This window comes from Dendrobium catenatum, unplaced genomic scaffold (assembly GCF_001605985.2).
Source record: "Dendrobium catenatum unplaced genomic scaffold, ASM160598v2 fragScaff_scaffold_133, whole genome shotgun sequence".
In the NCBI taxonomy this organism is placed as follows: domain Eukaryota; kingdom Viridiplantae; phylum Streptophyta; class Magnoliopsida; order Asparagales; family Orchidaceae; genus Dendrobium; species Dendrobium catenatum.
Genome location: NW_021318595.1, coordinates 8,433,113 through 8,457,467, shown reverse-complemented (window position 1 = coordinate 8,457,467; position 24,355 = coordinate 8,433,113). Strand labels below are relative to the sequence as shown.

Below are 24,355 nucleotides of genomic sequence, written 5' to 3'. Positions count from 1 at the left end.
CTGCAAAATCTATTTCATAAAAAAGACGTAGCATACATAAATGAAATTACATAATCCATATTGAAAAACAACAAAGCATGTTCACGTAGCATACATATATCATATATATATTATTTATAGCATACACTATCCATTCATCATGCTTTTTCTCTAAAACAAATAATGCATGATCATGGCCATTCTTATTCTATCATATCATGAAAATTTTCAATTGATTTCTCATAAATTTCATAGATGCTGATGATGATGATGATGATGAATTCAATTGAGAATGTCTTCCTTCCTAGACACCTCTTGCTAACATCTCCCTATACCTCTTGAAAGACTCTTGCTTCTGTATCCTCATCTCCCTATGAAACCTCTTTATAAACACATCGGCAACATGATCTATCTCATCTTCAAGACAAAAGACATTGCCATATCCCCTAGAGTTCCTCACCAGATCTATTACAGATCCTGTTCCATTAACAATCTCATCATCTTCTTCATCTTCTTCATCTTCATCTTCCAACTCTAAGAATGTGTTCCTAAGATCTGGATAGTCATCTTCTTCATCTTCATCGCCATTGAGATCAACATCCTCCATTTTACTAATGTTTGCAGACATCTTCTCTGCTGCATTGTTGTATAATACAATCGCCTTACTGTAATTCTCTCCCATAATGGCATGAATCTTGTGGTTGATTTTGCTCAAAAGAACATTTTTGTTGCGAAGAAGATTGAAGATGAGAAGCCTGGTTTTGATGGCACTGGTTTTGTTCTTCATTGCCATGGTTTTGGCTTTAACAATGGTGGATAGGAAGGAGAAGATCTGTTTCAAGAAGGCTGAAGGTTTGTTCTTCATTTTGGAAGGAAGAAGATGAATTGGGAGTTGAGATAATCAGAGTTGTGTGGGATTAATCGTTATTCAAGAGATGGAATGGAAGACTGATCGAGGATATAAAAAGAGAGTTATTGTGATTTTGGAATGTTAGGAAGGAAGAGAATTGACTAAGAGACATGGAGGATTTTCAGTAGGATGTACAGAGTATTTATAGAAGGTGTGGAGTACTGTGAGCAGATTTTGATCTTGTCAGATATTTCTGATATTTATTGGTTATATTTTTTTAAAGGGGCAATTTCAACATTTAAAATTTAATTTTTTACAAAACTAACTTTTTTTTTTCAAACTCTTATCCAAATAAAGAAATTCACAGCAAAAACCCCACATATTATTTTACTTAGTTGAATTACCAATGATTTTATCGTGTTATGTGCAAATATATGAGTTTGATAGTTTCAAAAAATGGCATGAATATTAGTTTTGTTAATAAGCAAAATTTCGATGTTATTTATGTAATTCCACCTTTTTTTTTTAAATGTTCGTTAGAGATTATTTGGGTGATCAAGTTATTAATAAGAGTACACGTTTTAGATATCTTGGGTCTATTGTTCATGGTAATAGTGAAATGGATCAGAATATTATCAGTAGAATTCAAGTTTGGTTGTTGTGTGATAGAAAAGTACCTCTCAAACTTAAGAGAAAATTCTATAAGATGGTTGTAAGAATTGCAATGCTTTATGGTGCAGAATGTTAGCTGTTAAAATAGAAGCATAATATTAAGTTAAGTGTTGCAGAGATAAGCATGCTCAGGTGGATGAGTGGCTTTACTCTTATAGACATGATATGAAATGAGCAAATACGTGAAAAGGTTGGAGTAGCTTCAATGAAAGACAGATTAGAGAGAGTCGCCTTAGATGGTTTGGTCACATAAAACGAAGGCCTTCCGATGACCTAGTTAGGAAAGTAAATGTATAAGATTTGACTTATATTAAGTAAGATAGAGATGGACTTAAAAAATTTTGGTTAGAAAATATTAGAAATGACATCTATTTAATAGATTTAAATGGGTATCTGACTCTTAACATAACACAATGAAGAAAAAAGATTCATGTAGCCCATCTCATGCATATAGTGGGATAAAGGCTTGACGTTGTTGTTGTTCTTGTTGTAGGGACTATTTGTAAAAAAAAAAAAACTTAAAAACTGTTGTCATATTATTTTTCTATTAAAAAATTAGATAATAATTTTCTATAGCTATCTCACTCTAATATATTTAATTTTATATATATGATAATTGTGTTTCATGCTTCACAGTTAAAACTCAACATCAACATAACTAAAACAATAAAGGCTAAAGTTATAAACAAATTAACTCACAAAAATATCGTGAATTGTACTCTCTTAGAGTCTACTAAGTGTGGCCTTGAAGAAAAGTTGTTAAAGCAAAAGCAATTATAAAAAAAACTAAAAAAAAAGTTTTCAAAAGCAGCAATGAGGGAAAAGCACTGTAAAAAACTCAATAAACTAAAATAAAGCATTTGGGACACTTCGCTTTGTATGATTTCATTTGTTGATTATAAATTTATTGGGGGCCCCATGTTTAAATAATTGAATGAATTGACCGTTAGGTGGTTCAGATGTAGGGCTTTGCTTTCACTGATTTGTTGTTTTTTTAGTTAAAGGAAGCTTAGATATTTTCAATTTGGTTTATAGCCACGTTTTCCCTTGTCTTTCTTAATGGTGTTGTCTTCCTCCAACCTTTTCCCCATAAAATGATTTTTACTCTTAAAGACAGAATGCTACAGGAAAAAGTTGGAGTAGCTAGCTTCAGTGGTAAATAAGTTTAGAGAGAGTCATCATAGATGGTTCGGTCACCTAATACGTCGGTTTTTTGATGGCCTGATTAGAAGAGTAGATGTATTAGAGACCGACTATTTTAGAAAAGGTAAAGGTAGACTAAAAATTGAAGGACATGGTTATAAATGATAAAAAATGATATTTTTCTTATTAGATTTAAATAAGAATTTGACTCTAAATAGAGCACAATGAAGAAAAAGGATTCATGTAGTCGACCCCACATAGTGAGATAAAAACTTATTGTTGTTATTATTGTTATATATGTTATGTGTGGAATCTGATTGTGTTGATCAATCAGGTTGTTTTGTTGCCTCTGACCTCAAATTTGTCGTGCTTGCTGGGTGGGTTACCCCCAAATTGAAATTATTTTTTTTACAACGCCCCGACATATATACCCAAGCACCCGGTGATATGTACCAGAGTACCCTGACACTGATCAACAGTGAGCAGAGCGTCACAGCGCTCTGGATTCAGCGCCGCAATACTGCAAGTTTGAGCGCCGCGGCGTCATCAGACAAAGGCTTGAGCGCCGCAGCGCCCCAAATTGACGCCGCAACACTACGAGACAGACAAGACAGTTTTTTTGTTTTCTCGCTTTTCTCAAGGGTTGTGTCCCTTAGTAGTTATAAATGGCTTTCTCTTATATTTCTTATTATGTTAGACATTGAGAACAGTGCATGTGAGAAAAGAAGCAAGGAGAGAGCAAGAGAGAGGAGAGATTTGTACTTATTTCTCCCAATTTTTATAGTGGATTTATTGATGTGGTGTGACTCGGTGGTTTATTTTTTTCCCTATTATGAACTTTTCTACGTTAAGCCTTGGTGTCCTTTATTTTTCGCTACTTTTACTTTCTTGCTTGTTTCATCATTCTGATGTTTTACTCATCTCCAACAATATATTCCAAAGCAAATTCAATGAATTTGAGATATATCTTATCATAAGTTTGATCATGATTTTCCGATCAAAATTAAAAAAAATAAAATAGAAATGGATTAAATTTTCGTATTCATCAAAATATTATTTTTCTATATTAATTACATGCAAGTAAATCAATTAAAATTTGTAGCCAACTAAATAAGCATGATTGCCAATAAGATCATTAGGAGATAATTAAGTTTGCATAATCTTAAGCATTAGTAAAAGCTAATGGAGTTAAAAAATTAACACATGCAACAAAAATAAGCAAGAGTAATTAATAAAAAAACAAAAAAGAAAAAGCAACAAATGCATTTTCCTCATGTGAAAATTAATCAACTAATTAAATGACCAATAATTGAGCTTAACTACTCTTTAAATCTTACCTTTTGAGATTTGTATCTAAACCTTTAAATTTTAAAATTTATGTTTACTTGATATTCTTCATTTATGTCCACTATTTTTTTTTTTTTACAATTTTTATCTAAAATATACACCTACTTTTTCTTTTACCAATCTTTAAAATTTAATTTTATCAGCTTATGTTATTAGTACATCTAATGATCCATTAAATGAGCTTAATCTATATTAGATTTAATGCCTAAAAAATGCAAAAGGAGAATTAGTTCAAAGATAATGATAATGATAATGCTATTCCCATAAAAATTGACACAAAATTATTAATCGTATACTGAAGACATAGGTTTTGTTTGGGACAGCTTTTTTATTTCTTTCTAAAGTAGCTTTTAGTACAAAAATCTTTTTAGCTAAATTTTTTTATACCAGAAAGCTGCTTTAAAAAACAGTAAGAAAGTTGTCCCAAAATGAAGCCATAGTGATTATATGATGTGCTTCTCTACTTCTAAACCTTAAAAAAATGGAGAATTTAGGCTTTGTTTGGGACGGCTTTATTACCGCTTCTTAAAGCAACTTTTTAGTATAAGAATTTAAAATTTTTTATTAAAATGTTATTTTAAGAAGCAGTGAGAAAGCCGTCCCTAATGAAGCATTAATCTAAATAATATGCATATATAATATAATTTTTTATCATGCACAAATCAAAATGGTGATATGAAGATTTTTGTAAATATAAACAACTAAAAAATATTTGATTAGTTTTATATATTATTTAAATAAAGTCATTAAAAGATTCTTCCATGCATAAAGTTTTTGTGGTCCATTTGAATGTGGCTAAAGCAATTAAGAGGTCTAGAACGTTAGGCCAATTGCAGTCAAAAGTTTACACATCAAAGCAAATGGGACCCCCAAAGGTTTATATGCGTTGCTTATCTCCTAAGAATTGGAGATTTTTTTAAGGCCGCACCTTCTTCAACCTCATCAATTTGAGAGATTATTCTGTGTGCAATCCGAACATTTTTTAAGGCGAATTGGGGCGCGCCACGTCATCAAATGCACTGGGCTCCAGTGATGTGACACGCCCCAATTCGCCTCCTAACATGTTCGGATTCCGCACATAATAATTTTCCCACCAATCTACCATTTTTTTTTTTGGGGAAATTTTGAAAAAGACCATGTAAATATCATTTATTGTACTTGAAAACATATTTAAAAAATTAAGGAATAAGTTGTCTAATAACTAGGTGACCATTTGAGATCATTGTTAAAAAAAAAATTATGTTTTTTATTTATTTTATCTATATTTAATATGAAATAAAAGTATATAAAAAATCATAAATAAATAGTATTATATTTTTATTGAAAATTGTATAAGATGGTGATGGCGGGTGGGGATGGAGGCCGGCGACGGTGATGATTAGAGGCTATCAACAGTGGATGGAGGCTGGCGGTAGGTTGGGTACGGTTCAAACCTGATCTAAAATTGACATGACCTAAATCACGCCGGTTCAATAAATGAGTCAAAAGGTGAATACATATCTAACCCACTAGCAACGAGCAACATGAATGACTCTAACTCAACCAAATAACTTGTTTTAATTTATTTTTTTTTAAATCTAACTTGTCAATCATATAGTTTAGGATAATTAATTAAAAATAAGAAGTGGTGCCAACAAAAAATAAATTTCAGGAAAAATAATAATTAATCACATTATTATCAAGTTCACGGGTCACCCTAAACCTGACATGCAAATTAAACAAGTCAGAATTTCAAACTCAAACCTGAACTTGACCTAGTTATTAAACGAGTTAGCATGAATCCAGATTTTTTAGGATGGATTCGAGTAATATTATCCGATTAGATCATTTATTGACACCTGTAATTTTATACTTAAACAAATTATCTAGCCATATTTGATTAATTTCTGGAGAATAGGTGCGTGAGTTTATATTAATTAATCTAAATATCTCTAAAAATATGCATCATATTGGCTTAGTTGGTAAACAATAGATAGGTGACTATGGAAATGAGTGTTAGTTGATGGAAGGTGATGGTGGTTAAGAAATGTATCATTGATGAAAAGAGACAAATAACTAAAATTTTGATGTTTTCGGTATGTATATCTTTTCTATTTTGAGCTTTAAATTTATAATGTATCGTATTTTACTCGTCATTATCGTTAATGAATGCCTAGAAAAATTATTCTGTGCGGACACCGAACGATGTCCAGAGACCAATAAAAATGCTTCACGTCACTCTTTTATTGTGCCGCGGCTCGGTACTCGGTACTGGTACGGACGCTCGATACCATGGCATCCAGACGTAGAGTTGCGTCTGGCGTCTGCACAGAATAATTTTCCATCAAAAATATTCTTGCAAGCAAAATTTTCCATCAAAAATATTCTTGCAAGCAAAAATATTTAAAGAAGATATTTGATTATACAATTTTATCGATAATAATAATAAAAAAAAAACTCTACACATATTATATGTTCAAGCTTTGCAATTTAGGGGTGTCAATTTCGGGTCACAGGTCGGGTTCGGGTCGAACCCGGAACTGACTCGGGTTCAAACTGGTCGACCCTAACCTGACTCAGGTAGATAAACAGGTCGGAAATCCAAACCCGGACCCGACCCGGCAGGTTGCTAGGTTGACCTGACCCGACACGGGACCCGAAAAGCGCGGACGAGCGCGGGTGCTGAGCGGGGCAGCAGCGCGAGCAAGCGGGGCAGCGCGAGCAGTACAAGTTAAATGGGTTCGCAGGCCGGGTCAACCCAAACCCGACCCGTTTTTCAAACGGGTTGAATCTGGGAACCCAAACCCGACCCATTTTGAAATCAGGTCGGGTCCAACCCATAATTTTCGGGTCGAGTCCGGGTCGAATTTTTATATCGTATCAAATATTGACACCCCTGCTTTGCATGACAGAAGTTGCCACTAAAAACAGGAGAGATGTTAGCCTATTGTTTAAGCCACCAGCTTATTGCTTGAGACAAGGCAACCAAAATCTACCTGTTTAATTCTCATCAACAAATATTTAAAGAAAACATATTTTAACCAATTGCCTATTTGATCTTGATGTACAATACCTATTTTAGTAGCCAATATTCTATTTCAGGTACCACTGTACATCAGCCATTGTTGCCCTAATTGTATATATATATATATAGAGAGATGTATTGTATTGGCACTTCATCAATAAATTGCTAAACCATTTCCTTCACAACAATTACTGCTTTGTTTTCTTTTTGCTAACTGCTCAGATCAACAATGGCCAAGTCAGCTTCTACAGTTTCCTTCCTTCTTTTGATCCTCTTTGTTTTTCTTTCAGGTAATAAAAGAGTTTTTGCATGAAATCTCATCATTTACCCAATGATTTAGGTTTCGTTTGGAATAACTTTCTTATTATTTTATATTTCAGAGTGCAATCATAGTTTTCTATTTATCTAATGTTTTTTTATTTCATTCAAGAAAATTTTGTACTAGAAAACTATTTTCTACAACAGCTTTAAAAAATTTACTTTCTTTGTAACAACTTTATAATCACTTTTATAAAATACTACAGTCATCCCAAATGACCCTTAATCTTTATATTTTTCATTTGCAAAAGATCATCAAAATTTCTTTTTCTATCTTTTTTTTCCTCCCGAAAATAGGAACAAATATTTTATTTTTTGGGAAGCATTGATCTTTTCTATTTAATTCTTTTATCGTAATCTTTTGACTACAACCTCGTTTGGGATGACTTTCTTACTGCTTTTTAAAACAGCTTTATACCATAAAATTTTAAATTTTTGTGCTAAAAAATTGTTTTAAAAAGCAGCAAGAAAGCTTAGGCATAAATAATCAATTTATCAAACTGATTTTCTAATGCTTGATTGAGTTTTTTTATTAATGTAATTTATTTTTTCCTAAATTCGCAGCAGAAATAATGGTTCCAACGGTAGAGGCACAGAAGACATGCTCAGTGATTCTTACGCCAGACAGCTGCAACCTTCCCATCTGTAGAGGACGCTGCTTCAGAAAGCTGAGAGGCTTTGGAGCCTGCATTCCCTATGATGAAATTGTCTTTCAATGCATATGTGTTTATAGCTGTTGATATGATTGATTATTTATTGATGGCAAGGTTTTTTGAATAAACATATTAATAAATATATTTTTTTCATAAATAGAGTTTTCTTAGTCATATTATTTAGATTAAATTTCAAAATAGTCTATAGATTATTTATATATGGTTATTTTAGTCTTAGAATATAATGTTGTTTCAATTTGATCCCTCGTTTATATAAAATTGATTCAAAATGATATCTTTGGGAGTAAATCATGATAAATTTTGAAAAGTTGATGGACTAAATTGGGGTCAATTTTATACTCGTACGATTATTTTGGATCAATTTTATATAGTCAATTGATTGAATTGGGGTAATGTGATACTCTTGGGCTAAATTGACCATACATGAATAGTCTGGGGACTATTTTGAAAATACACACACACACATATATCTTTCAGTCTGAAAAAAATATGATTAGAAAGTATTGAACATAAGCTTGACTTTGTATTAATGTGATGAAAAATGCTAGAGATGTAATGAATATTGGTGATGATAGCCATGCAGAAGCAGTCAATCAATGGTGATCTAGTGATGGAAGTCGGGCAATGGGACGTGCTATGGCAATTGAACAACATTTGTTGAATTATGACAAATGAGCTACATTTGTTATGTCAATAATGGATGACTCGTAGCGATTAGACCAATGTGATTGGACGAGTATGGGCAAGTTATAGTGATTGGTCAATGATGATCAGATGGCGATGACTGAGCAACAGTGTTCAAGTGACAGAGATTGTTAGTGGTGACTATTGACATAAGTGTCAATCATGGTTTTGGAATTATTCGGGTCTCTAAGCTATCTCAAAGTTCTTTATCAGTCCCCTTTATGTGAAGAATATTGGCCTATTTATAGCTTTCTAGTGTAACATATTGATAAATTTAGAACAAATTCTATAATGCTCAATCGGATGACTCATTTTATTTTTTTAATTATGTATCATTCTTTCTATATTCAAGTACTAGAATTGAATACTCTTATAATCATTGAATTGTTCTCATATGAGCACATGATTTAGAGGTAAAAATCATCTATGACAATTAAGCCTTCGTTTGAGACAGCTTTTTTGCTGCTTTCTAAAACAGCTTTCTAGTACAAAAATTTTCAATTCACGAAATTTTTTTACTTAAAAGCTGTTTTAGAAAGTAGCAAAAAAACTGTCCCAAATGAAACATAAATCAAACATTTTTTATTCTATTTTTCTTATGATAAAAGCTTTTGTTTGCTTTGCAATAAGAACATGCTAGCTTGCTAGATATACTCCACCCAAATAACATGCTATATTATAAGCCACCATCCTATTTATAGACAAGGCAACCAAAAACTACCGGTCTAAATCTCATCAACAAATATTTTAAGTAAATAATTTCTTAGCCAATTGTCTGTTTGATGAACAATACCTATTTTTAGCAGTCAAAATTCTATATTAGGCAGTATTCTTTTGGTTCTCTTCATCAATGAATTGCCAGATCATTTCTTTCACAACTATTAATAGTTTATTTTCTGTTCGACTAACGGCTCACAGATCAACAATGGCTTCCTTCCTCTTTTGATCCTCATTCTTTTTTGCTTCAGGTAATAGAAGAGTTTTTACATCAAGTCTCAACAATGGCATTTTTAGTGCTTCTTAAAACAGTTTTTTAGCACAAAAGTTAAAACTTTTATACTGTAAAGCTGCTTTAATAAGCAGTAAGAAAACGGTCCCAAATGAAACCTGAGCTGTTTACAATTTTAATCATGGTTAATATCTGCAGGTTTGGTAAGAATAATAATTACTTTTTTATTAGATTAAACAAAAAAAGAAGAAGAATTTTAGAAAGAAATGAGAGATTGTAGAGATGCAAGTGAAATTTTATATGAATCTTAATGAAGGAATCATTATGAAAATGAAAATAAAATTTATTAGCATAGATACGATCTTAGACATAGTGCGAAGCAAGCATGCACGAGAAAAGGTTGGATTAGCTCCAGTGATGAATAAGATTAGAGATTGTCTTTTTAGATGATTTGGTTACATAAAACGTAGACCTTTTGAAGATTTGGTTAGGAGTGCAGGTGCATTAGATCATGAGAGAGAGAGAGAGAGAGAGAGAGAGGAGGGTGCTGCCCTTCGAAATGTAGAAAAACCTACGTCAGGCTCTTCTCGCGAGCGATTTCCAAAAAAAAAAAAAAAAGAATGAAAATTGCAAACATATCTTTATATAGCATATTGATTTTTCACAATACATATAAACAATTAAGTGATAAATTGAATTTGAATATAAAAATCAGCTGAAGCAAAGTTAAAGTTGGGTCCCCCTTAAAAATTCCTAGCTTCGCCACTGATTAGATCTAACCTATCTATGTTAAGAAATGTAGAGATAGATCTAAAAAGACATGATAAGAAATATTAGAAATAATATTTTTTTATTAAATTTAATTGAGAATTTGACTCCTAATAGAATATAATGAAGAAAAATGTATAGTATAGTCAGCCCCAAATAGTAGGATAAAGACTTAATGTTCTTTGCTTGTTTGTTTATATACGATATTATAACTCGTCTATTTGTATAGTCGAACAAAAATAAACGGCAATTTTACGAGCACTCCCAAATATATGAATGGTAGCAATAAACTTTACTCATATACATAGTAAGCCTTCATTTGGGACAACCTTTTATTTTTCTGTTTATGCTTTTAAGAACTCTGGATAATGCAGTGGTAAAGAAAAAAAAAAAACTCAAGTTAATCATAGATGGTTAAAACATACAGTAACTCTATTGTAAAACAGTTTGAATAACTGAAGTATGCACTTGAAGCGCTATATGATTTAGATGCCAAGAACCAGTTTTGTTCTTCTTGTGCGCTTTAGTTTTGCCTAATGTTACCATGTAAAAATCTCTTGTTATTTGGATTGCATTGATTCTTAAAATGAGCTTCATAGAAATTTTAACTTTACTGGAATTAGTTGATTTATAGATTATTGCTTATTGACTTTTAACAGGACACAATGAAGAAAAATGATTCATGTAGTAGACTCCACGTAGTGGGACAATACCTTGTTGTTGTTGTTGTTGTATAGATTATTGCTAATTAAAGTTGAACTTCTTTTTACTTTCTATCTCTTCCCTCTTTTGCTCTCTAGGACTTAGTTAATCTTAAGCAGTGAGAGATTCCAAGATTAAGAGACTAAGTCGAGGATGAGGCTAAGGGTATAAAAGGTTTACCAGTTTATATAAATCAAATTGATCTCAATCGAGTTGGATAGATTTAGGAATTAGGGAGGGTGTCATGGCTTAATTTCTTAATCGAAAGTGTAACGAAAGGAAGTTTTTTTGAACAATTTATTTTACGCTCTTTTTTTTAATCTTCTTTCTATGTTTTTTTTAATCTGTTTTCTAGCTGTAGATATTTGATTATTTTCTTGATTTTTCTAAGTTTTTTCTCAAGTTAGGCTCGTTTTCCTGAATTCTAGTGCTCGCCCCAATATTGTAGACACAGGCGTTTTTTGTAATCAGCAGTGATAAGTGTTTTCCTTTCCTTCGTTTTCCATTTTTTATTCTTCTTTTGCCCCTCCTTTTTGTACAACCTAGGTATCATTACTGCATCTCCTTTATATTTGCTTTTAAAAAACGATGCCTAGGTATTCACAGTTTTTTTGATGTAAACATTGGATTATATAACAAACTAATTGCATCTGTTGATTATATAAATATTATTTGTTATTGTTACGAAGTCCATAATTCATTTATCTTATATTTTTATGTTTGTGCAGTTAAAGTTAAAGATGAGGCTGTTAACTCTTTCCACTTGCAATCTAAATCAATGGGCTATGGATTTTGATAACAACCTCCGGAACATTAAGGCGTCAATTTTAAATGCTAAACAAGCGGGGGCTGTAATTAGAATTGGACCAGAGCTTGAGATTACTGGATATGGCTGTGAAGATCATTTTTTGGAGCAAGATACTGTAACCCATGCGTGAGTTTATTCTAATTTATATGAATATTTCTTAACTTATTTAGCTTAACCTTTTTTCCTCTTATAATAAGAATGTTTTTTTTTTTTGGGAATTTATAATAAGAATGTTCCGCTTCTGAAATGTCATAGCTATCTAGTTAGAGAAAAGTGATTATGATCAATGTTTTGTTTGGGTATTGAAGTGCCAGAAATTCTATTGTTTTCTTATCATATGAATGGTTTACTTTTATTTTTTATTTTATAATCCATTGCCCGATGGAAGATGACTCAGGGTTTGGTTTTCTTTATATAATTAATATGATGTTTAACATGCTTTCATGAAAAAAAACGAGGATTCATAGATTACTAGTTACCACTTACCAGTCAAGCAAACACTTACTCTCTGTTATTAAAAGAAAGCAACAATATTTTTTACACACAATTAGTAATGAGATAATTGCAAATATGATAATTTTAGCAAGAATTAGGAAGCAAATAAAATCAACAGGAAAGCTAATTAATTTGCACAAAATTTGATTTATGATGTGTCAATTTTTGTCCAAAATCAATGGCTTTAAACTAGTCAATAACAAATAATGCAGAATAAATATATAACAAATGAATTGACCATAGTGGAGAAAAATCAAGATTCACGCCTCTATAAGGAGATGATTTCTCTCAAAATTATGTTGTTGCAATTGAAGTACGTTCAAAGAAATCACTCACCAAGTTGCACTCACATGATTAAAAAATTAAAAGAGAACTTTTATTAAAGCCATAAGTTTTGATTTAAATGTCTTAAATAACTATTTAATTATAGACTCTTCATTACCTACTAGTACATAAGATTGTTACTATATTAATATCAATTTAAATTCTGATCAACTGAAAATTAAAATTTAAATTCTTAAACCAATTTTCCCAATTAACCGCAATTAAAACCTAAAAATATCTTGAAAGCTTGAAAATATGAAACTAAAGCCACTGAATTGGCGCATTTATGTCCAAAACACTGCCCATCCCGCACATAATAACATCCAGAACCTGAACACACAAAAAATATGAATTTTGTGAAAAGAATCTTGGAAAATGCATGAATCTAAAACTTGACCGCCAACCTTCGCATCAGCAAACACTAGGGTTAAAATTGAAAAGTGCACTTGATGAACAACTCGATACTTGTTCATAGAATGCTCGCTTATATTGAATGAACTTGTACAAAGTTTTAAAATATAATATTTTGGGGATGAGTAGGACTAAACACCACAACGAAGAAACAAGCAAAAAAGTAAAAATAGCGAAAAAATAAAGGACACCAGGATTTAACGTGTAAAAACCTAAAATAGGGAAAAAATCATGGAGCCACACTACACCAAGAAATCCACTATGAAAATTGGGAGAAATAAGTATAGATATCTCTTCTTTCTCACGCTCTCCTTGCTTCTTTTTTCACTTGCACCATTCTCAATGTCTGACACATCAAAGTAAAATAACCTCAAGGGACGCAACCCTTCAGAAAATATTTTTTCACATGCACCATTCTTAATGTCTGCCCTCCCCCCCCAAAAAAAAAGGGTCTCACAATCTTCCCTCCTATGTTCATATACAAACCCCTCTTCTCTTTCCCCTCTCTTTTCCTCAAAATCAGCACCTCTTCTCATGTATTCCCCTTCTTTTCTCTCCCAACCAACACCCCTTGATTCATGCCCCCCCTAACCATTCCTCCCTCCATACCTTCCACCTCTTTCCTCCTTGATTTTCATCTTATTGTCCTTCCTACAAAACTCAAAATTTATCATTTTCCCCATCGGTCCTTTTGCCTCTGATGCTGCCATTTGAATTTGATTTTCCAATAGCTTCTTCATCATTGCATGAATATCGAAAACTTTTTCTTCCATGGATGAAACCTTGCCTTCTATGTATGAGATTCGATCTTCAATCGTGGCTTTTATTTGGCTCATCTCCCCTTCAAGGCGTTCCTCCAATGCATCTACCTTCTTGGTCGCCATCAAAATTTTTGAATTTTTATCCAAAAAATCAACAAGAAACCCTTCCTCCAGAAAAAAAAAAATCACAGGTGAAATTTTAAAAAAAACAACCCAAAATGGTCCCCAAATTTGCTCTGATACCAATTTGATAGGAAATACTTGAATATTTTAAGTAAACCCTAACAAGATTGATGAAAATAGCGAGAAACTTCATGAATCTAATGGAAAAACAACAAATCAATAGTTTTTTTATGGTGGAAATCAAATAATAGAAACAAATAAGCAAGATGCAATTGACCCTCTATTCGAGAGGAGGATCGTTCTCTCCTAATTCCTAGACGAATTTAGGGCCCAAGACAGCAAAACAAGAACTCTAGAAATCAGCCACCAAAACAATGCGTAACCCTAACCCTAATTCCTCCGTCATACTTAAAGCATGCGATTAATCCTTAAAGCCAAAAGGTAGATTAGCCCTTGCCGCCCCCTCCTTTGGCTCCAAACATTTGAATTTAAATCTCTAGTGGTCCCCACCTCCTTTCTCTCTCTTGCTGCCACCCCTCCTTTTGTAATCCTGAATCGACCCATTATAAGGGGCCTGTTGGAGCTGGGCCGGTTCAAGTTGAACTGGGCTAACATCATCCTTAATGCACTTCACTTGAACCAAATCCTTAACTACGATTATCTCTTTGTTTTACTAACTTATGCATATATCTTTCACCCCCCTTAGTATCTAATAAATTATATATATCATTAAAAGCTAAAATCATTGCATTGCATATTATTTTTTAGTACTCCTTATGGGTCTCTTTATATCTTTATCAATTTTCAGAATTTTTACATCTAAACTAATTTTTATAACAAAGCTTCTTATTTTTGATCTTCTTTTGTACATTTTGATTCCACCACCAACTATTTTACTATTAAGAGCTTTTTCCTTTTGATACTTCAAGTACATCCTTTGCAATATTCTTAATATCACTAGCTACTTTTTGTCACATAACATTAGGTTTCTCATGCATAGACAAAAACTTAAGATTTCAAATCTTACTCTCAAAAATATTTTTTTTAGTGTTCTTTAAATACCCCATCTAATTCTAGAATAGCATTTTATTTTATTCATCATATTCTTCTCATTCATCTTAAAGTTCAAAACTAATAATCGATATTTGGTACATAAACTTTCACTCGAACTGGATATTGCATTCTTTGTTATTGCGGCCAAATTAAGGACAATGCGTGGGCTCCTAAAGTTGCGTTGTGTTGTGCAAATATTTGTTTTAGTTTTAGGAATGCCAAAAAAGCTTGTTTTTATTTGATTTTGTTCATCTTATGATTAGTTCAAATTTGACTAGTTTTTAAAGCTCGTTTATTTATTGAGCCAAACATAAACATGACCTTGTTTTTTCATGTTTGACTCAATAATAGTTCAATTATGTTTGTATAAGTGCATATATGTTTGTGTGTATATTCATGCATCTAAATGTATACATTATGTAAACTATGGATTAATGTATATATGCATGCTGCCATTTATATTCTTTAATTAATGTCTTTCAAGTATTTTCATGTTTGAGAATAGCTCGTGTTTGGCTCTATAAGTAAATATATGAATGAGCAAGCCAAACACTAGTAAAAATTTTGATTCATTTGCTTAACGAACTAAGCTGTAGGACAACACCTCACTCAAGGACAACTTGTTTACCTCCTTAGTTGGAGTTCATTAAATCTTAAATATCTTTCCATATCTTTGCCTTGATACTATTTCTTCTTATTGACCGTAAAATATCTACAAGTCTAATTTTTCATAAATGCATTTAAACTAGATTTTTCAGCTTGAAGCATTCTACAATAAATATTTAAATCGCAATCATGTTCTCTGACCAAACTTTTGTCCATGATTCCTTTTGCTGAAATCTGCATTGTTGCCTCGTCACTAACATTAGTTGTACTGTTGAATTCTTTTCTAGTCATATATCCTTGCTAGTTTATATTCAAGGCTGCATTTGTTGATAAATTTGATTTAGCTAAACCTGTTGAAACACTTACTAAACTGTTTTCTTCTAAATTCACCACCTTTTTGATGCCGACTCCTATCATAACCTACTGTCCTATCCTTTCTAGATGTTTAACTTGCACTTTCTCGATATATTCATGCTAAACCTCATTAGTTCTAGTTTTAATACATATGTTTTAAAGTTCTCTATTTTGCAACGCTAGATATTCTGCTCTGCTCCCTTTGTGTCCTCTTCCACATGCATCCATATAACATAGGGCTCTTGTTACTATTAATATAATTTCAGCTTTATTTGTTATGAACTTATTTTATCATAAGGTATCTCAATGGATTCTTTTGTGGATTTGCATTCACACCACAAAAAATATATATAAGATCTAAATTTTTAAATCATGTAAAAATACTGCTAATATTAATATTTTAAAAATAAAATATACCTTTTCATTTATATGGTTTGATGTAATTAAGGCATTAAAGTGTTATATAACTAAATATTAACATTTTGGTGTTAGATATGTAAATATTGTGTGGTTAATCCCCTTTCTTTCTATTTTTCTAGCTTTTATTACAATTGTTACAACTTTATTTATCACGGATATAGTTTGTATAGTGCTGCTGGGACTTAGAACTATTATGCTTGGTTTGTTCAATATTGATTGAATAATAACTTATAAATTATTCCATAAATTTTAAAAAAAGGTAGACTCATTTCGAATGCGATGTATTGTTATTTATTTTTTATTTTTCACACAGTTGATTCATATTTATGTGCAGGTGGGAATGTTTGGAAGATCTATTATCTGGTGATTGGACTGACAGCATATTATGTAGTATTGGCATGCCCATTATACATGAAAGTGTGCGATACAATTGCCAGGTCTTTTGCTTGGATCGAAAAATTATAATGATACGTCCAAAGGTTTGCCTTGCCAATGATGGAAATTATAGAGAGCTACGCTGGTTCTTAGCTTGGAAATTTAAAGACAGGCTTGTTGATTTTCAACTTCCAAGTCATATATCTGAAGCCATATCACAGGTTTCAGTACCTTTTGGATTTGGTTATATTCAATTTCAAGACACGTAAGCACCTTTGGCCATTTACTATAATATTGTTTTCTCTATTACAAGAATTTATGCTGTTGCTATTGTATCTTACATTTAGGCAGTAGATTATGTGAGTTAGGCATAGTTACTTTCTCTTATTTATGCATTAAAGGAACAACTGGTTGCTTTCTAGTAACGCCAAATCAATTTTTATCATTCAATAAAATTATAATTATTTCCATGATGCCAAATTTTGTAGCCATAAGTGCAATTACTAAGAATGCTTATACACCAAGTGCGTGCAATGTGCCATTTTTTTTTTTAATTTTCTTATTCTATTGCTTGGTTCCTCTATTCTTTATATTAAAGCTATTTATATGGAGCAACCTTTAGTTATGTTGCATAGATGGAGAGCATAATATTCGATTGCCATAAATCTACATATTGTTTAAATAAGATCTTCATACTTGATTTGAGTGTTTGGTCAACTTTACAAAGATATTGCTGATATTAGACTGCGAAGTTGATTGTTCACTATAACTTTATTTGACATTTTTCCTCTTGCACAATGGTTCTTTCTATATATTTTGATGTCGTTGTACTCATTGGGAGTGATGATTCCGGCATTATTAAAATAAAAGAGAATTTATAGAAGTCATTTTCAATGAAAATTTGAGGCAAAAAATAAAAAAAAGGATTCTTAGATTCCATTCATTCTTGTATGTTGAAGCCTTGTAGAGCTTTCTTGTTAAAATGTCTGCAAAATGTTTTGCTTAGTGCATGGATAAAGCCAAACTGCTTCTATGCAATTTCAGGCCATCCAAGTAATTTAAAGCCATATACTTCAGACTGATGCGTAATGATTCTTAGATTTTGATTTTCAAGCTTATTCTTGTCTCATCATTTGGATTTAATGTTTCTTGAACTTAGTCTACCTATGGAACTATGCTCTTCAACCAGTAATCATTATTGTCTTTCTGATGATAAAGATATCAGTTTTTGGTTCTAATATGCCTGACTTCTTTGCCGACTAAAATTGACTATTAGAGGTTGGATTGTCAGCTTGGGAAACTTGTGCAACAAGTCTTCTCTAATTGTTTTATTCCTATTTTCAGAGCTATTGCTGCTGAAACCTGTGAAGAGCTTTTTACTGCTAGTGCACCACATGTTGGACTTGCATATAATGGTGTTGAGGTTTTTATGAACGCAAGTGGAAGTCACCACCAGTTACGAAAACTCAATGTTCGTATTGATGCAGTTAAAAGTGCAACTACGCGCTGCGGAGGTGTTTACATGTATAGCAATCACCAAGGCTGTGATGGTGGTCGTCTCTATTATGGTACATCATTTTTTTTTTCTTCCAATTTTGAATGTATACATCAAACTGTAAACCTCTGCTGCTTGTTTACTAGTTCTGCTATTTCATTAAGCTTGTAATATCTAAACTTTAGTGATTTGTAAGAGTTATTGCAGCTGATAGAGCACTAGAGCTTCCCGTTCATATTTTTAAATGTTCTTTGAATGGTCAAACCATGCTTATTCAACATTCAGATTCTAAAAGAATGATGGAAGAGATTCTATAGGTAGTATGTATGCACATTATATTTCCTTGGTGCTGGATCACAATGGTAGTTTTGTTATTTCTATAAATGTCTTCTTGGTTTGTGCAAGATACTTAATGATGTGAATAATATTTGGTTGTGCACGTTTTCTATTAATCAAATAGGTAGCTGCATAAAATACGTAGTTCATATTGTTAACTCATGCCATTTACACTTTATTAACTTGAATTTGAACTGTATGCACTTTTTACCTCTAAATTATCAAAGCGGGGTCTCATTAATTTTTCTACTTGCATGGCTAATCTTCCTGTGAATGACTGTGTTATGTTTGAATCCACTAAACCTAGTATTTTGGTGTAAATGTCAATTAATTAAACATATGAAATTTGTTTACAGTAGCTGACAAATATGTATGGCAGATGGATGTTGTTTCATTGCTGTGAATGGGGATGTTGTTTCTCAAGGATCTCAATTTTCCTTGAGGGAAGTTGAAGTTCTGACCGCCGTTGTGGATCTTGATGCAGTGAGTAAATATTTTTCTTTTATCTTTCCTAATTTGTGATTATTAGTTATGTCCCGCAAGCTTCTACAAAAATTTTTACCAGCAAGAATAGTAAAGACAATTTGAGTAGACTTAAACCGGTTGGTGGAACTAAAGGTGAATTTTCCATAAAAAATGCATTTCCGCCTCTGTTTACTGTTTTTTTATTTCTGCATATTCATTTCAAGCATTTGGCTGGTTGAAACTTTATTTCCATCACAAAACCAAAAAACAATCAACAGTCTGGCTGCATACTTTTGTTATGTCATCAATTTCAAGTTCTATAAATCCAATTGGATGTTCTCTATGTGCCGCATCTCTGCCATAATATACATCTTTTGGATTTTTTTTTGCTTTATTTTTATTATTTCGGTATTGGATTGACCAACCATGAATTTGTGATTTGCCCCCTCTTTTGGTGGTAGGCTCTTTATGAGTTAATGTTATTCTCAAATTTATCACTCTCAACAAACAATTGTGAATGTTGGATGGATTTTTTGCTTTAAGTTTATAATAATAATTTTTACTTGAATATTTGAATCTTAATAAAATTTTAAGATTTAGTATTTTAATATGATTGTGGCTCCAAAATGATCTTCATTGGGATTTGGGAGTGTTTTGAAAAATTTAATCCCCTTCGGCTGATATTTTCAGTCAAAGCGGCCATCGTCTGGCTGTTATAATATTTTATTTTATTATTTGAACCTTATTAACTCTGCATACTTGTTAATAGAGTATCGTTTTGAAGTATTAATTTTGCGAACTACTATATGAGTGGTGAACTTGAGAGTTTGCATTTTTATAATAAATTTTCTTTGTAAAATATATTGAAGGTTTTAAGGTTAAAATCAAATATCTTTGTAGATATATATGTTTCTTATAACGTGCAAACCAATCTTTAAATTAGGCTTCCTCAATAACAATTTGGCATCACATATTCTATGATCTTCAGTTGCAACTATGATTTTTTAATTTAGGATCCACTGCTAATTATTTGATCTACTTTTTCAGTGTTCAGTAACCTCAATTTTTGCAGGTCTCGAGTTACCGTGCATCTGTAAGTAGTTTCAGAGAATCTGCAAGTCGTGAATCGAAGGTTCCAGTAGTGAAAATACCACGCAGACTTTGCCGGTCATTTGAACTTAGTATTTTTCCTACTAATCCTGTGGAGGTTTGTGCTTTATTCTTTATATATTTCATTGAATCACTTCAATTATCAAAACATTTTAGGATATATTTCTCCTGTGTACAACGCAACTTTTTGAAACTTGGGCAGCCTCGACCATTATTTTAATTGTGTTTTTACTGTTGAGTACTTGCTATCTGTAATTTGCTGATTGTGCATTTGTTCTAAATTGAGATGCAGCATATTGGTGCTAATTGTTAATTTTCATTTTCTGCCAAGTGCCAAATAAGTGAATTTAGCTGTTATTTTTTTTTGGTTTACAATGTACTTGTTTGCTTCTATGATATACCATCGGGTACATCTTTTACAGTCACCAGATGACATACTGGTACAGGGTTGTAGTGGAAAGAATGTATAATGTGTTGTATTGTTGAGATGAGAGCAAAAATGGATTAGACATTTAGGCTTTGTTTGGGACTGCTTTTTTACTGCTTCTTAAAGTAGCTTTCTATTTTAAAAATTAAAACTTTTGAACTAAAAATTTACTTTAAGAAGCAGTAAAAAAATCGTCCCAAATGAAGCCTTAATCTCTTATAATCATGTTGCTTTCTTTTAGAAACTTCAAATTATTCAAAACATGGACATCCAACTCAGGGTGAACTTATCCTCACCCAAATTTGAACTACAGTGCTAAATCATCGTACTCATACTTGATCACCTTGCATTTTTGTAATTATTTTCTTAGACTTACTGCTGTTTTATTAAAAATAATCAATCATGTAAATTGATATTATTTTTCTCACAAGGTAATTGCAGACACTTTAAAGAAATCTTTTAAACGATGCTGTTATCAATATAAGGAGTACTTCAATTTGGAAATTTTTTGGTCCTTAGGAGACTTTCTTAAGGGGCATAGAAATATGAATCCTTCTACTTTATCTTAAATCTAGTAAAAGTGGTGCTCAAAATAAGAATCAAAGGAAATAGCGCACACAAACATTCTACCTTTTTTTGGTGTATGCACATTAAATGCTAAGAAAGGTGGTTTAATTAGAGACTAGGAACCAAGCGGTTAACATTCTTTTTAAGAATCATTTTTTAGGTTTGGATGCCCTTTTTTCCATTTTTCTTTTGTAAGTCCTTGATTTTATTGTTGTTATGATTTTTGCAAAGCTAACAAAGAATCTTGTCCATGATAAAGTAACCACAAGTACATGATGGCTACAGATATTTGCATAAAAAACAGTAATTTGAGGTTAAATCTAGAAATTTATGTTTTAAAAAACAGTAATTTGTTTTACCAAGCTGTTGACCTCTTTTTTTTTGACCCGACCACACTCCATGGGTCCATATAAGCTAGGTTGACCGAGTCAAACTTTGACTGGTCAATCTAAGCCTTAATGAGTCAAAATTGACCCATTAGGCCCATTAAGAGCCTAAATTGATTTTAAAATCAAATCCAATCCTTGCATGGCTCAATCCTTGGACTCCCTTGACTCTCTTGACTGATTTGACCAAGTTAATCGTTGACTTGGTCAAACCAAGTATTAAATAGGTGAAAATCACCTATTTAAAGGAAAATTAAGCCCCATTTAATGTCCTAATCAATTCCAAACGTTTTGAAAAATTAAATCCCGTCTAAATCACTCACTCTCTCTCTGAATTCGACCCTTGATCTCATCTCCACCGTCCAAGAGAGGAGAGGGGCTTTAAATAGTGAAATTTAGGTCTTTTTGGGGACTTTTTGCTCTTGCTTGATGTCGAGACCACCTCAGGCCTTAAGATTTGGTGAGAGCACTCCTGCAACCTTCCTCCACGTTTTTCTAACATAACCCCGACCTTCTCGAGTCGCCGGTGGCGAGAACTCCGGCGAACCGAAGCCAAGAAGATTTCGGGGCTTCTACCGCTCGATCCAAGGAAAACCAAGGTTCGACGTCAACTAGAGAAATACTCCTGCCGCTTCAACGAATCCAACGAGCCCAAGAACGCGAAAATCGGACTGTTAGATCTCTCAAAATCTCTTAGAATAAATCATAATGTTTAGGGTTAAATAACTTTTTGAAAAGCACTTTATAAGTTGATCCAAACATCCCCCAAGATTTCTGTTCACTCATAGATTATATGTTTAAAATTTTGCGAAGTTTCGTTGAGAATCGAGTGAGAACGAAGCGAAAAACCCCTTTAGGGTTTCGGTCCGGTCTCATGCGTGTGAAGATCGAATCTGGGACCATTGAATCCGCGATCAACGGTCCCGATCACGTTGTATAAGCCCTCGGATCTGCCCGTGTTTGCTCGGTTGCTGGATTGAGCCGTCCGGATCGATTAGAGCCGTCCGTTCAGGATGGCGGGAGATCGGACGGTGCGGAGGCCGTCCTACGTGGATAAGTGGATGCGACATGATTGCCGCAATCATGCGGCAATCATTGCCTGACGGCGCAATCATTGCGTCGCCAGCAATGATTGGCCGCGGTTTGACCCGCCAATCCTGCTGCGCCAAGTGTCGATCTGAGGTTATTTTGGGCTTTTATATTTATTTTAATTGATTTTAAACTCATTTTCACTCAAATAATTGTAGAAAATTCATTTCTCATCCGTTTTTCGCGCACAATATATCGAATTATTCAGAATTGAATTTCCTTTAATTTAAAATTAAAATTACTTTAAAATATTATGTATATTTTATGTTATTTCAGAAATAGTAAAAATATATTTTTATTATTATATATTTAAATTGTATTTTAATAATAATAATTATTATATTAGTTTTTTTTATAATTATTTATAATAATTATATATATGGTATATCTGCAGTATTTTGAATACAACAAAAGAGCACTATTTTAAAAATATTCTATTATCGTATTTAAACTTCGAAAATGCACAACTTTCTCGTTTTAAATTCGTTTTCGATGCACAACACCTTATTTTGTTCGTATTTGAATTTGTACGATTTGAGACCATTCTTGTTTAAAAATGATAGATATATCTGCAGTTATTTTGAAAACAGTAAAAGGACACTGTTTTAAAAATATTATATTATTGTATTTAAACTTGTAAAATTCATAACACCGTCGTTTTAAATCGGATCTCTATGTGCGACCTCTTGAACTTTTCAGAAAAATGAGTTTTACATTTTAAGATTATTTTCAATCACTGATTTTCACTATTTTGACACATTTCTGTCTTGGAGTATTCTTTGCCTATTTAATTATTATTTCCTTCATTAGTATAATAATTATTTTCAAGATACAAATTATTTTCAAATCATTTTGAGGCCTCGATTGGATGACCAGTGGATCTTCTCTATACTCATATATACTATGAATAAATCTATCTTTCAAATACGCTATTTTTACAAAATCTATATATAGATATATATTAATAGGTATTTTAAATTACTTATAATTAAACCATAACTTTGGGAGATCCACCTAGCATGAGATTTTAGACATAGCTTCTATGCATGAAGAGCAATCATGGGGGAGTGGATTAGTGGATGGTTGGGTTTCAATCAATCACTAATCAGTTCGTTACTCGTACTTACTTTTCGTTCGTCCTAGATTGCATGTGTAGGTCGTACCACGAGCACTTAACTTAGGCTCTCCTAGATTTAAGGACATGGTGTGTTTACTGCTTTTATATGTTTCCCATGCATTATTACCTTGAGGGTTAGTGTAAAACTCTATTTAAACTCATATGACGTAGTGACACTCTAAGGACAAAAATTAAGAACCCGTCTAGCGAACTTAGAAATTTTCTAAGATTTAGGATAGATCACTGATTGACATGAAACCTCAACACTTAAACTTTGTGACATCATAAACCTCCAAGAATTTTCTAGAAATTTTTAGGAGTCTTTAGACCCCTTAATTAACCAACCCTAATTAACCTGCTAAATAAAGCCCCGAAATCTTTCAAAAATTACAATAAATACATTTTAGGTCATAAAATTACTTATAATATCTTGAACTGACAAGAATATGATCCTTGACTTTAGATAAATAGGGCTCCCTAGTTTGACTTCAGGTTGAGGATCAGATTCTGGTCAGTTCAAGATATTATGGGTAATTTTCTGAC

General features: G+C 32.3%; 2 protein-coding genes across 2 annotated transcripts in view; one reads left to right on the top strand and one right to left on the bottom strand.

Annotated features, from left to right (window-relative positions):
- Positions 1-19: 19 nt before the first annotated feature.
- LOC110112551 lies at positions 20-844 on the bottom strand. The gene has a single exon (XM_020844808.2). It carries the CDS (start codon positions 842-844, stop codon positions 284-286), a length of 561 nt encoding a protein of 186 aa, XP_020700467.1. The 3' UTR covers positions 20-283.
- A 10,947-nt stretch (positions 845-11,791) lies between these two features.
- LOC110112549 (glutamine-dependent NAD(+) synthetase) overlaps positions 11,792-24,355 on the top strand; it is a 31,731-nt gene continuing 19,167 nt past the window's right edge. Inside the window, exons 1-5 of the mRNA XM_020844804.2 lie at positions 11,792-12,024; positions 16,780-17,085; positions 18,165-18,388; positions 19,031-19,134; positions 20,189-20,323. Coding sequence (XP_020700463.2) covers positions 11,807-12,024; positions 16,780-17,085; positions 18,165-18,388; positions 19,031-19,134; positions 20,189-20,323 — 987 coding nt within the window. The 5' untranslated portion in view covers positions 11,792-11,806. The remainder of the gene's footprint in view (positions 12,025-16,779; positions 17,086-18,164; positions 18,389-19,030; positions 19,135-20,188; positions 20,324-24,355) is intronic.

Bases quoted from the DNA above. Each gene is read 5' to 3' on its own strand.
- LOC110112551 (XM_020844808.2), bottom strand. From the start codon at position 844: ATGAAGAACAAACCTTCAGCCTTCTTGAAACAGATCTTCTCCTTCCTA.